Source organism: Ambystoma mexicanum, chromosome 3p, assembly GCF_040938575.1.
Source record: "Ambystoma mexicanum isolate Mex_15411 chromosome 3p, UKY_AmexF1_1, whole genome shotgun sequence".
Lineage (NCBI taxonomy): Eukaryota > Metazoa > Chordata > Amphibia > Caudata > Ambystomatidae > Ambystoma > Ambystoma mexicanum.
In genome coordinates this window covers 889826924-889841504 of record NC_090925.1, presented here as the reverse complement: position 1 = coordinate 889841504, position 14581 = coordinate 889826924, and the positions used below count along the sequence as shown (strand labels likewise).

Here is a 14581-nt window from a genome sequence, read left to right as displayed (position 1 = left end):
GCAATCACCAAGGAAATTCATAAACACCTAGATGGATTTCAACAAAATTGTTGCAGCAGGAAACAGAATCTCACCAAGTTGGAACGACAGGCACTACAAGATTTATGTGAAGACAGCTCAATCATTATTAAAGAGGCTGACAAAGGAGGCAACATTGTCATTCTGAATAAATCAGATTACATTAAAATGTCAATGGAACATTTAACCACGCCTGGATGTTATGAGAAACTTATTACTAACCCCACATTACTAACTTCACAAGAATTACAAACTTTACTTCAGTTTTGGTATCACCAAGGACTACTTTCAGATGATGAAAAAGCGTTTTTATCGATTTCCAAACCACTTATGCCAACAATTTACTTTTTACCCAAGGTCCACAAGCCGTTTCTCACTCTCCCAACAGTTCGACCAATCATGAGTGGCCAGGGAGGAGTTACCGAAGCACTCGCTGACTATATAGACAGTAGTATTAAACACTTGGTACCGGAAATCCCAGCATATATTAAAGACACAACACATACGTTGCAAATATTACAAGGGACTATCTGGAAACCCACATACTATTTAGTGACTTTAGATGTGGAAGCCCTCTATACTTCAATTCAACACCAACTGGCCCTGGAAACGATTGATTTTAGCTTCAGAACCTACTCTGCTTCACACTATACACATGTACAGATGATTAAAAGTTTTTTGGAATTTACACTTACACACAATCAGTTTCTTTTCAATGGTGACTATTACTCGCAAATTAAAGGGATTGCGATGGGGGCGAAATATGCGCCCTCTTTGGCCAATCTATTCATGGCCTACTTTGAGGAAAAATATATTTTTCAGAATAATCCGTTCAAGCACAACATTATCAGGTGGAAAAGGTATATTGATGATGTCCTGGCCATTTGGGAAGGCAGTAAAGAAGATTTTGCAGCATTTATGCTTTACCTTAATGATAACACCTTTGATATTAAGTTTACAGGACATATGGATGCAGCAGAAATTACTTTTCTAGATCTTAAGATTAACATTGTGTCAAACAACATCGAAACCTGCACCTTTAGGAAAGAAACTGCAGTGAACTCTATACTGCATGCAACTAGTAGCCATAGACAAAGTGTTATCCAAAATATTCCCAGAGGTGAAATGTTAAGAGCGAAAAGAAATTGCAGCCAGGATGAAATGTTTCAAATAGAATGTAAGTCAATTGGACACAGATTTCGGGAAAGAGGGTATCCAATTCAACTAATCAGGAAAACTACTGATGCGGTCAAGAAAATACCGAGACCACAATTGCTGATAAATAAGACAAAAGTGTCCAGCGAACAATATCCTAAGCATGTCAACTTCATCACAAAATATTCAAGTGACCACAAATTCATACAGTATATACTGAAAAAACATTGGCATATTTTACACCTAGATTCTGATTTGATATCGTATATTACTGATCGACCCAGTATTATCTTTACCAAGGCAAAGACTTTGAGGAAGATCCTCAGTCCCTCTTTCCTTAAACCTGACCCAATTGGACAGGCAAATTGGCTTACTACAAGCACAAAGCCAGCAGGCTTTTACAAGTGCGGGACATGCAATTTTTGCCATCATGCTTTAGCACCTACAAAAATCTTTAGCTGCCATAATGGACTTCAAACCAAAATATTTGACTTTATTAATTGTCGTACAAAATTTGTTATCTATGGTATCTTATGTGTATGTCAGAAAATGTATATTGGCAGCACGATCAGAGAAGTCCGTTTCAGGATTCGAGAACACCTCAACAATCTTAGTAGCCAGGATATTAGACTTCCTTTGGCTTCCCATTGGCAGAAGCATCATCAACTGGATAATATTAAAGACATCAAATTCATTGGACTCAAACACATCCAACAACATCCGAGAGGTGGTAACAGAGAATTGACCCTACGACAACAGGAAGCAAGAATGATTTGTAAATTACGTTGCCTGTCACTTGGTTTGAACCAAGACCATGAATTGAATGTGTTTCTATAATTTGTACAAATTTAATGCTAAAAAACAGACAATCAAACCCATGCAAAACGATACAGCTTACCGACTATGCCCGAGGCATTTATATTCAGCCTAGTGACCCCACTCTGTGAGAAGTCACTGTTTATTTTTGTCCCAACCGCCCAACCGGCAGTTATTTGCATGTCTGCACGCTGATTCGAGCGCACCACATTTATTTCGATTTCTTAATTGAGGTTGATATTTAGCACCAACTATCCAATATCCGCACCTAACATAGGATTAGAATTAGTACGGATTATTTTAGTTTTCTTTTTGTTGATGTCAAAGCTGCACACAGTATTAACATCAAAATATCTATATGTAATTAAGTCGCTGCAAAAATATTGCCGTAAATGAATGAGCTTCCGCATAGGAAGCTATCCTCAAATGTCTGTTTTATGCATTTCCGGCTTGTAAGGAGTATCCAAGCAACCGGGTCAGATGACTACATCACCTGACCTAACCCGGGAAGGTTACTATAGTAACCCCCGGATTGTGCCGATGCCTTCAGTATTGAGAAACAACCGGCCATTGAGCACATCAACTTTTGGAGCGTATGCCGGTAAGCCAGTTCTACGCCCTAACTGTACCAAACGAAAAGCTTATGCAGCACGTTCCTTATATCAAGTGTTTAAATACGCTGTCATATCCATGTTACAGATTACGGCCGAATTTAAAGGCAAGGCACGCTAAAAACGTGCGTTACATTTCAATTATACTGCAACAGCGGCATATAGTCGAACGACAACTACCACTTGATTGCAAGACTGGTAATTATAGTTTCCATACTTTTCACAAATTAGATGTTATTATTATATAACTTACTAGCAATGCAGACTTTTGAACTAAAATATGTGCCATATTATACCAAGTCTTTATAACTTACAGACCCTGTCCAGTCAAGCATGTAGAAATCACTAAATCTCTTAACTACTGAAAGTTGAATCAAGTATTAGGAAACCTCAATCATATTTAAGGTATGGATAGATTCATTTATCCCTATTTTAGGAAATAGAACAATCAATTGCATATATTATTTCTAACGGTATGTTTTTATTTCTTTTTATTTCTCTTTTCTCTCCTGTTTTTTCTTGTTTTTTGACCCACTACCTCTGACGTTGGTTGTTTCGATTTCAAGCCAAGGTTCAATAATTATAGATTAATGCAAATGGTAAACTACATTTGTATGCCCTGAGGACGACCTCTTTGGTTGAAACACGTGTTGGCATGTTTTGGCAAATTCTTGGCTTTTCTTTAATGTGAAATACGCTGCGCAATTGCATATAAATTGTGTGTGTTTTGGCGAATAAGCCTATTTCAAACAATGTGATCCATTTAAGTTTTGGTTTTTGAAGTACTCAACAACTTTGTGTAATTCATCCAAGTTCAGATTAAACAATGTGATCCATTTAAGTTTTGGTTTTTGAAGTACTCAACAAATACGCTGCGCAATTGCATATAAATTGTGGGTGTTTTATTGATTAAGCCTATTCCAAATAATGTGATATATTCAAGTTTTGGTTGTTGAAGTACTCAACACATTGTATGACTTTCGCTTGGCATTTCCTTTTACAAAAATACTTTGTGTAATTCATCCAAGTTCAGATTCATTCAACACAATTAATGTGTTACACTTTACCTGTGAATGAACAACTTTGCTCTTTGTTACTAATAAACCAGTAGAATATTTCTGTGATAAATTCCCCATCACTCATGTTTAAATTTTGCACATCAGTGGTTTTACGTTGGTTACCAAGCGCAGCCTGTGTAGATAGTAATTCACAATAATTCAGTCTATAAACTACCAAAGTTCTTTCAAAACCCATCAAACTTGGGAGAAAAGAGCCTACACACACTTGATGTGCGCAGAGCGGGCATGTTTTATATGGAAAGAACTAGACCACTGAGAAAGACTAATCAGTTCTTTGTCTCCGTGGCAGCAGGAAGAGGAGATGCAGTTTCCTAATCCACTATGGATTGTCCAATGCATCACTCTGTTTCTCTCTTTCTAAGAGAAAACTGCCCTTCAAGCCTAGAGCACATTCTACTCGAGGCACTGGGGCATCCATAGCATTCATTGCAATTGTTCCCCTTGAGTCCATTTGCAAAGCGGCAACCTGGAGTTCTGTACACAGCTTTACAAAACACTATTGTCTAAACGCCCATTCTAGATCTGATTCCCAGGTGGGACAGGCAGTACTAAGACATCTTTTCTCTACTGTTCCTTCTCACAACCCACCTCCAACTCCGGGTACTGCTTGCTAGTCTATGCACAGCATGTGATTCTAAGCAGATAAACGAACATCAGAAGACATGCATTACTTACCGTAAAAGCATTTCTTAAGGTTGTATCTGCTTAGATTCACATGCGCCCACCCTTCCTCCCCGCTCGGATGGAAGGAACATAGACGTCTTATTACTTTCTCTCTTTTCTGTACTTTCATGTTAGTCATAAGGCTCCCTCATGGTAGAAAAAATACAAACAGAGGGACCTCGACGCGTGAGGGATTTTGGGTACACTACACGTCACTATAGGGATAGTATTACAGACACGCCTATGTCAACGTCCCCTTTTCGACTTTCGAAAAAAAAAGATGCAATACTCCGCAGTGACCACTGGATGTCGTACTATGCACAGCATGTGAATCTAAGCAGATGCAACCAAGAGAAATGCTTTTACGTTAAGTAATGCATGTCATGTGTTTTACCAAGAAACCTTGAGTATAAGTGTCTACTTGAACCACTGTGATTGAAAGTCCTCTGTGTAACTACTTGTACTGCTCACATTCACTCTTGAGATGAGCCTGGCTGCTCAGCTCGCTAGCAACAAACTGTGTGGTACAGACTTATAACAAAGGTTGGTCTTGCTTACACTTGTAGTCCTAATTGTGTGTGGTGGTCCCAGATGGTACTACATGCAATTCTGCCGAACACTATTCACCTAAGGTATGGCCCTTGTCCACATAAGATATTGCGTCAACCACCGCTCACTGTGATAAATTCCAAAGCCACAACACACTCCCATGGCTTGCTCAAATGTTACCTAGGCAGACACACTTCCTTTAGTAACTGTTATAATTCGTTCTTTCGAAATACATCCCATTTCAGGGCTTCTAAATTAATAGTAGCCTGACCTATTTAATTCGCATTAATGGATTGTAAAATCCCTCCTACAGAGGTTTTCACACTATCAAGTTCATTTACTAACTCTGACCGCATTGATTCATTGATCTTGAGCCGGTCTCATCTACCCGGAACCTGATTATTCTCGTCTCGTGTACTCTAGTCTAACGACCGTTGGCAACATCTTTGCATTTCTTATTTAAACAGTTATTTTCACCTTTTTTACTGACCATTTCATACCCAATCAAATGGCGCTATGTAGCTGTAAAGCAGGACCATAAACGGTGCATTTAATCTGAGATCTGTTTTTTTTTTTATTTCTTGCCGTTTAATCCCTGCACTGTTTTATGATGATTGAATAAGGATTGATTAATAGTGAATGTGTAGCTTTTGACTCTGTAACATGTGCACGACATTGCTAATAGCTGCATTTAGCAAAACATTTTAATTTTGTTTCACATGTATTTTCTGCATGAAGACCTACTGTCCACTCCATTCATGGTTTGTCATTTCACACTTCAACTATATACAGAGCAATCTCCCTGCCTGTTTTAAATAATATCTTAAATGAAACGCCTATGTTGAATCTTCAGAAAAGATTAATCCCGTCAGCCACTTAGACAAATACTAACCTTTTTAATTACGACCATCGATCGTACAGTAACTAAGGATGCAGTTGATTAGTTTCCTTACTTTGAAGTTAGTCTGTAATTGGATAATTGTGATATTGAGGTTCTGATTAACTGCTTGATATATGTAAACTTAGTGGTCATTTCCAAAAATGCATCTATAAGAACTAATTTGAAACACTCTTTTACGCTGATGTTAGTACAAACTGTTGCCTTTTGGTCTAAGAGTGGAGGACTATTATTCAATGTCCATGCCACAGTTCTAACCGTAAGGGTCTACTAGAAGTCCTAATTAACTGTCTGTTATAATTGGCTTTTGAATCAGCTGCTGTACCGGGTTTACCCAAATTAATGCAAGCTTATGATAAAAGTATATAAATAGCATTTCATAAATTTCATGCTCAAGTGTTCTATTCAGGTCATGGCTTACAGCACCCAAGTTAAAGGATCTCAACGTGAATATGTCTTTAGCTTCTCTACCCTCCCCCTTACCTTGTGTGTTTCCAATACCCTCCACATCAGCAGGGCTTACCTGAGAGCATCTAAACTTCATCAAGCAACCACATACCAACTATCTGGTAACCTGCTTCATGCTGGCCTTGACCATACTAGCACAATAAAGCCAATTTTCCCTGAGTTCTTCAAACATTAACACCAATAACATTCTTGGTTATTGCACACACTTGCACGCTACCCTAGTACCACATCTAGTATCCCATACCCCTAACTCCACTTATAACTTCCCTTTTAAATTGTTCATTTTATAATGATCTAATTCCACTCCCCTCATCCTATCGCTATCCTCCTTATATTGTCATTTCTTCTACCCCTACCTTATCGCATTCAAAAGGGACGATGTCTCTTCATGTTAAACAGGAGGGTTTTGGTGAGGTTTGGAGGTTCGGACTAGAAAGGGTGTCTGCGACTAGCTGTATAGATGAGTCGGGAGTATGATTGAGGATGCATGCAGGGATATCTGCCTTTAAAGGCTGATTAGGCAGCACTCTTCTGTCGGGACGGTAGTGCCCCAGGATCCCTGGGGACCAGGACCCTCCCAGTTAGGGACAGCTATGGGGGGGGCAGCACTAACAACTATTGGACTCACTGCAGGAAGGTTCCAACTCCTACATTGATTTGAGTCCACCTAGAATAATTCAGCCCCATTGGAACCGGAAGGAGAACTTCAAACGTTAATACTCCAACCTTTTCATGATCCTTGGGTTTGCTGTAAATGTTGTTGTTTGACTTGCATTGGTCAAAACTGTATTGCACACTGCCAGTTCCCCATGTTTGTAGGCTTTTACATAGCTAACTTTACAGTGTGCATTGAGTTTTCATTGTAGCAGTGGGAATACTGTCGGATTACATGGTACTTGAAAAAATTAAGTTTTGCTTAACAGCATGGATTTTCATACTTAATAGGAATTTGTTCTTAGCTGCACGCAATATATTTAATTCCTGGTAAAGATAAAACCTCTCTAAACTAGAGATCGGTTAGCTTAATACGCCTGTTGCAGAAAACTGTTTCGCACGCCCAGATCATAGGCATAAAACAAAAAAATATGCATTTAGATAATTGTAATTGCAGAAGATATTGATGGCCCATCCACACTGCCTACAGTGTGATCTGGACAAGCGGATTAGTCAATCTTTCCGCATTTACACATGCTAGGTTTAATCACAATCATTTGCCAGGACATTGGGTCTAGGTGTAATTTTGGCTGCACAAGTCCACATTACTAGATACACCGGACATTACAGCCCCAATTTCATTTAATTGGCACATCTCCTAACTGTTCTGTAAAACTGGCAAGTACACGCTAGTCTGCAGAGGAAAAGGCAAAGGGATGTGGGCTTACATGAAGGATATAGGCATCAGGTAGAGGCAAAGCAGCTTGAAAGGAGTGGGATGAAATTTGTGATAGTCTGGGTACATGTTAACCCAGCTATTCTGGATCAACCAAACCCCGTAGGAATATTGTAAAACCTTTACTTATTCACAAGGCACTTGGTTTGCATTTATCTGTGTAGGCTACTTAGTGTCAGTTATCGCTCTCCTTGTTCAACGGACATACACCAGCTGACTGACCACTAATTTATCATTGATATAAAATAGTTCCCTAATGTGATCGACAAGCAAACCTGCCTTATTTAGATCAGACTTTTCTTCACTTAACCTTCAACTTGCATGACATTGCATAGCATTCACACTGCATGTACACTGCATGATGCACTATCGCGTAGAATACAGCCAAGTGCCACGAAAATTTCAGTTTAGCTGTTGCATAGTCACTGCCAAATGCATGTAGTCTGCATGTAAGCTATAGCAGATTCTTATTTTTTTAGAACATTTTTTAATGTTTTATTGGTTAAACAAGTTAACCTTTAACATTTTTTTAAATAATACAAAGTATTCATCAGACATAAAAGAAAACCAGTAAGAAAAGAGGTAATGTTTTTTAAACCATTACATTTCAGAATAAACCTTTAGGAAAAAGAAGAAAACAACAAATGAAAAGCAGGTCATTTAAAATTACTATTTCAGCATCTGTTTTACATTTATAGCACCGTCAAGGCCAAGAGCCTCCAGAAATGCCATCCCTGCATCAGTGGCTAGCATTGCCAGACAAGCAGCAATGCCAAATTAATTAAATTCTCTCACACCTCATCTTATTGAATTTGTGCAAGTATTTAATCTGCTTTTGTAAGAGGGCTTGACATTCCAAAAGTAGATGTGGTGTTTCTCTAATCATACAATTCTTGCGAAACCTGCAAAATGACCCAGCTTCCGTTGCCAAACCATATCTCAGAAGCATCTCTCTAGTCCTTATTAGATTTAACCGGAATCTCAGAAAAGTAGAGCGTGCCGCCCTACTGTCAAAAAATTAACAGATAGGAGGCCAGACAGCCCTGCTTTTTATGGTCAGAAATAAGATGACTTATGACAGAGTGCATGAAATTCTGCTACTGTGTGTGCCCAATCAGCCTTAAATAAACATGTTTTCCCCCTTTCCGGGTTGTCAATCAGTTTTTTTTTCTGAACAGCCAACCTCCAGCAGTGACAAGTGGGCAAGCTCTTTTAATTTGGCCAAGCCAACTGGGCTCCTCCCAACCGATGCCTCACCAAACAACTCCCAGAGGGAAACTGGGTTAGGGGACAATCGACTTTCTAAAAGAATGACATGTATTGCCACAGTGCTTGAAAAGGTCCAACAAAAGGCCCATACCCTCAACAAAAGCACCACTCCCGCTCACATCAAGCCTAGGCGAAGTTGATGCATAAAGAAGTTCAAAGTGCTCGACCCAGTTGGCTTCCCCAACAGCGTTGACCAAAGTTCCAACCGGCCCATTTCCTCTAGATTTAATAAGTGACCAAAAGGCACCAGAAGTCCTTGCGGATCAACACTGACCACATGGATTTGGCAACTCTCTGGAGGCTAGTCACTCACGTAGAGCGCAACCAATTCTTGTGGCCCATAAATAGCAGATTCTTAAACTGTAGACTGTTTCCCTAGGGGTTCATTCACTTTCACTCCTTCACTTTCATTCCTCCTATAATGCTGCGTCCCATAACAAACAGTTTAGTCCCTCGAAAAACATTGGTGCAGCTGTCACATAGCCTCTCATCTTTAAAAAACCCTTCTTAATCTTCTCTATTTACTCGTCACCTCCACTGTCTTTACACTAGACATTTGTTTTACATACACTGGATACCCCGCAATTTCTGCTGCATGAATTGTGATGCTCTTATTTTCAGACCACGGTCTGACCGAAGGGCCATTCTTACTACAGCATGTCGAGGCCATTACTTATGGCATGAGGCACGATACAAATACAAGCTAGCGTAGCTCAACAGTACATTGGGATAATGTGGTAAATTGGCTTGCACACCTGATGAAGCCAAAACTAAATATTAGCTGCCACTGGTCTGGTCCCTAAAACACCCTAAAACCAATTTAAGGTGATATAACTAGCTTAGGGCACAAAGGGAGTGCTTAGGAAACACCCCTTGGCCTGACCATATATTCAAAAGGAGTGAACAGGGAGTGTAATGGCATTAGGACTTCAGCAAAACCTATTACCACCGAAAGGAATTGGAACCCCAAAAAATAAAGGACAAAATGCAAAGAGCGGGGTCCCATAATATGAGAATGCAGTAGCCCCAAAAATGTAATTCTGCCTAATAAACTTCCATCACTACCTGCCATAACATCCTCAAGGCTCCCCCACTTCCCACCCCCCACCAAACCTTCTCCCTATCCTTTAGCATGATATTCCTATCCTGCTTAGGAAAGTATCACTTTGTTCACCTCCTCACTTTGCATGTTGTAAAGTACTCCAAACCATGATCAGTTGCATTTAAATCAAATAAATAAAAGTGGATACATAAGAAATGTAAAGAATTTCATTCACCTAAAAATGTTCGCAAGTGTCATTGTCACATGTATTTAATCATGTCCATTTTTAATTCACGTCTTAGAAAAAATGAATGTCTCTTAACTTGGTTGCGTTATATTTTTAGGTAATAGAAGTATTGATCCGATCAGAAGAAGGCTTATCCCGCGACATGGTGAAACACCTCAACAGCATAGAGGAGCAGATTCTCGAGAGTCGTGCGTGGGGGCATGGCTCTGCTCTGTGGAGTGTGCTACAGGCGTCTGAAAACAAAGTCCCAACCTGTGAAGAAGTATGTTGAATTGCTTAAATTCTATCTCTCTGTGCAGTTAAAAAAAATAACATTGTGGTTTTGAAAAGATAAATGAAGTAGCCACTTTGGGAAGTTTTATTTTTTCCTTTTGAGGTTCTTTGAATCAGTCCTGGAGTAGTACGCACGCTCGTGTTAGGAGTGGTTAAAATGCTAAAATCTTTTGGAAAAAAATCTTAGTATTGGTGGTAAATATTGGGTTGGGTGAGGAGATGAGGCAAGGTTAGGAGGGTTTGCCCAGCCTTGCGTTTATGGGTTTGGATGTCACCTTCTTAAGGATAAGTCTCATTCCATGTAAACATGTGCTCACAAAGTTCTCATGGAGCCTGAGTGCATCCATTGCAGTGGGAGGGCCGCCTTGAATTGTTTTCTATCAATTGCATGTTTTTTAAATGCATATGAGAAGTCGGTAATAAAAGTATGAGTAATGCTAAAACGTACCATGTAACAACCACTGAGCCAAACCTCTCAAAAGGCCCGTCACAGCTGTTAAAAATGCACTGCACATAATATCTTAAAATATGTACAAAAGGCAGCTGGCAAATAAAAGCTGATCAGCGTAATTTGTGCAACCCTCCTATAGTTGAGGGATCCAGATTATTGTGTTTGAATGCTAGGTATTGTAATCTTACATTCTGCAATCCTGTATAGGAAATTCCTCGAGCCAGCTCTCGCTGCCAATGGCAACATTGTTAAGCTGGCTTGGAGGAAGAGTTTGAGTAGGTGGAGCTAGTTCACAATTGTTGCGGCAGAGACTGACAAAAAAAGGTTAGCCTGGGATAGATTCTTGGTCATAGCTCCGTTTTAGGGACCACCATACAGAGTTATCAGCAGTTTGCCCATCAGTCCACTCAACATTGTTCCTCAGGCTGTGTGTGTAATCCAATTATGGGCATACCTTATCCTTTGCCCCAGAGCCACTCTAGCAGTTTACATGTTGCGTCATCAGTAATTAGTGAGTAAATCTTGTTGAAATCAGAGCAGTTGAGTTGCATTTCCCGATTCCTGGGAACCCAGTGAAGTTCTGTGACCTTCAACTAAGTGGCTGTCCACTCTCAGGAAATGAACAGTTCAATGGCTCCTAGGATTGGGGGGGGAGGGTCCATGTCAGAGCACCTGGGTCAAGACCTGCTCTCAAAACTTGACATTAACACTCATCTGTCGTCCTTGACCTCTCCTCTGCCTTTGACACGGTTAACCACAACATCCTGATCGCAAGTCTGTGACACCATGAGAATCACAGGTCAGGCCCTGGCGTTAATCTCCTTTCTCTCCATCTGTCCATCCTAGGTGGAACTCTGAGCCTTTCTCTCGAATTGCGCTCTCAACCTGTGGCGTTCCCCAGGGATCTAATCTCTTCCCCTGGTTCTTCAATGTCTATGTGGCTGCCTTGGCACATGTGATTGCCACTTTCACCTCTAATTTCCAGTGTTACTCGGATGACACACAACTATCTTTTAGGCTACCCTCAGCCACTTCCTCCCCCTCGCTCATATCAGATTGTCCACTATTCAGTCATGGTGTGCTGCAAACTACCTCTGCCTCAACGCCAGTAAGACTAAGATCGTTCGCATTGGGACCCCTGCTCCTGCTTTCCCTCTATGCGGCCTCTCTTGGCCCTGTGCCTGCACCCACCTGCGAGGCAAAAAACCTTGGGATCATCTACGACTCTACACTCTCCTTCTCCTCTCACATCTCTAAAAAGTCTATCAGCTGCATCTCCTCAGATGTACTCTACTTTTTCTCACTTTTCCCCCAGCGGCTCACTGTCTCCACAGCCTTGGTTCTCTCTAGGTTGCACTATTGACACAGCCTCTTCCTAAACCTCCCTTCTGCCCTGCGCCCTCTGCAACTCATCCAGAGCAGAATCACAAGACGTATCCTTGGCCTCAAGCCCGGGGACCGCATCTCTCCGGCATTGACATCCCTTCACTGGCTCTTCGTGGCTGCAAGGATCAAGTTCAAGAGACTCTGCATTGGCCACAAGACTTTCTGGGTCCTGCCTACCTAAAAACTGTCCCTCATGATCCCTCCGCACATTCTACCTCCAACCTTCTGCGATTGAGCCGGTTTTCCAAGCAGAGATTTGTAGGGAGATCCTGAACCTCAGCAGGTGACTCCCTCTGAAATAGCCTCCCCGCCACCCTCCGTCTTGAGCCTGATCTTCTAAACTTCCGGAAACTCCTCTGACCGTCCTTCTCCTCTTCCTTCTCTCTCCCTCTACCCTGCTAACCCAGCGCTCTGCTCTCTCCATCTCTCCCTCGTCTTCTTACAGCTTGCTGACTGGCCGCCTTGTGTACCTCAGTCTCACAGGTCCCATCCGCCCCGCCAGTCCTCTTACGCACTTTCCTCAGGGCCCTACACCTCACCTTCACTGCACTTCGAAATAACCTGAGAGTGGCTCTCTCTGCACTTACCCTAGTCTCTGCCGATTGGGTGCCGTTGGACCTCCCCCTCCCTGTGCCCGTTCTGTGTACTTGCACGATCCAAATGCAACGTGCCTGAAGATCCTCTTGTCTGTTCTCCCTTGTCTTCTCCCCTTTATCACACTGGTAAAACTGCAGAATCGCTGTCGGGCCTATTTGCTGTGTCTCAACTGTTAAATGTATCTTACGCACTTACTCTGCCTGTGCAGACTATTATCGTCTCTGAATTTCAAGGGCTCTGAGCGACTGTTGTTTCCCATGTTCCCACCCTCCTTAAGCGCTTTGAAACACTTTTCTGTGTATATGCGCTATATAAATATACAATACAAGAGTACCAGCGAGTAGGAGTGCCAGGTTTCATGCCAATAATTCACTACTTCAAATAAGGTGAAACTTAATGTTCCTAGAATTGATTTAAGTGAGCACCACCATTTTATTTTTAACCCAGCGCAATCTGTGTACCATCACTGCTGCTGCACATCCATATTATTGGGAATAGACTCTTTATATATTTCCCCCGCCAAACGTTCTCTCTCAAGCATCGTACCATTACAGAATGGAATAAGCCTCGCCCCTTGTTTGGCCTAAAACTCAGAGGATCTGTATGAAAATGTCTAAAGCCAATCTTCTAATAGCTTCCTTCCTCCCTCGGATTCCTCAACTTTGATATCTTTTCTGCCATCAGGAGGCTCAGCACGGCTGTGCGTCGGCTCCGCCAGATGCCTCTACGTTCCCTGTGCCAAACATGACATCAGGGCCAGTATAGATCGAGGCTCTGCGCCACAAGACCTTAGTTCCTTTTTTTCTGCACAATTGCTAGTTTTCGGCACATCCCTTTTTTGAAGTGTTTGCTTTTCTTTTTTTCTCTACTAATCTCCCAACGTCTTTGGGATTTAAGCCCTACATTGACTACGGCCGTCGAATATCCATTTCAGTTCCTCTGGGAATTTGCCCTTAGTACCTTAGTGAGGTAAATGATACTCGGGGATTGCGTACCATGTCAGTTAATGCACCCCAAGGTGCAGTGTCAAGTTGGCCCGACTCGTGATCAGGAGGCCTGGTAGAAGAACTCGAAGTGTAGCCGTTGAGTTCTTCCTATCAATGTGCCCCTTTGTATTTCTAAATAAAATTGCAAAGGAACCAATTAGTCGAAAGATGGTTCTACTGTTGTAGCTGGAGATGGAGACAGACGCCGTGGAGCGTAGAAAAGCAGCTGATCAAGGAACACTGTAATGATGGCTGATGTACACTGAGAATAGAGGCTGTAGGGGTTAAACCATATATCAGAAGACTCGGAGTATAGAGCGGAAAACAAACAATTTCAGGAAAGGACAAAAATGACAATCAGGAATCAGGTAATAGGCAGTGAAACTTACCAATGGTAGACAAGGGAAGGACACTACTGAGCAAACTCTGCAAACCCAACCTATCCTAACTCACGACGAAACGAAGACGCCTAGACAGAGTTTGGCAGTCTCAAGTCCACAGACTATCCCGACGAAACGAGGACGCCTAACAACCCGAGCGCCGGGAATCAGTCTCTAGTTCATTGCGCTATTCTATCGGGCATGCAGATTTGCTCAGGTAGGTGATGATAGTACCACAGTGTAAACAGTTGTTGTTCCTTAATCCGGCGTGTTGAGCCTGAAATGTTGGAAATGACTTTGCTG

General features: G+C 41.5%; 1 protein-coding gene across 3 annotated transcripts in view; it reads left to right on the top strand.

The window, feature by feature from the left end:
• The window catches only part of RBL1 (RB transcriptional corepressor like 1), a 1112731-nt gene that overhangs the window by 379998 nt on the left and 718152 nt on the right, over positions 1 to 14581 (top strand). For all 3 annotated transcript variants that reach the window (XM_069652118.1, XM_069652119.1, XM_069652120.1), the window contains one exon: positions 10303 to 10467. In XM_069652118.1, coding sequence (XP_069508219.1) covers positions 10303 to 10467 — 165 coding nt within the window. The remainder of the gene's footprint in view (positions 1 to 10302; positions 10468 to 14581) is intronic.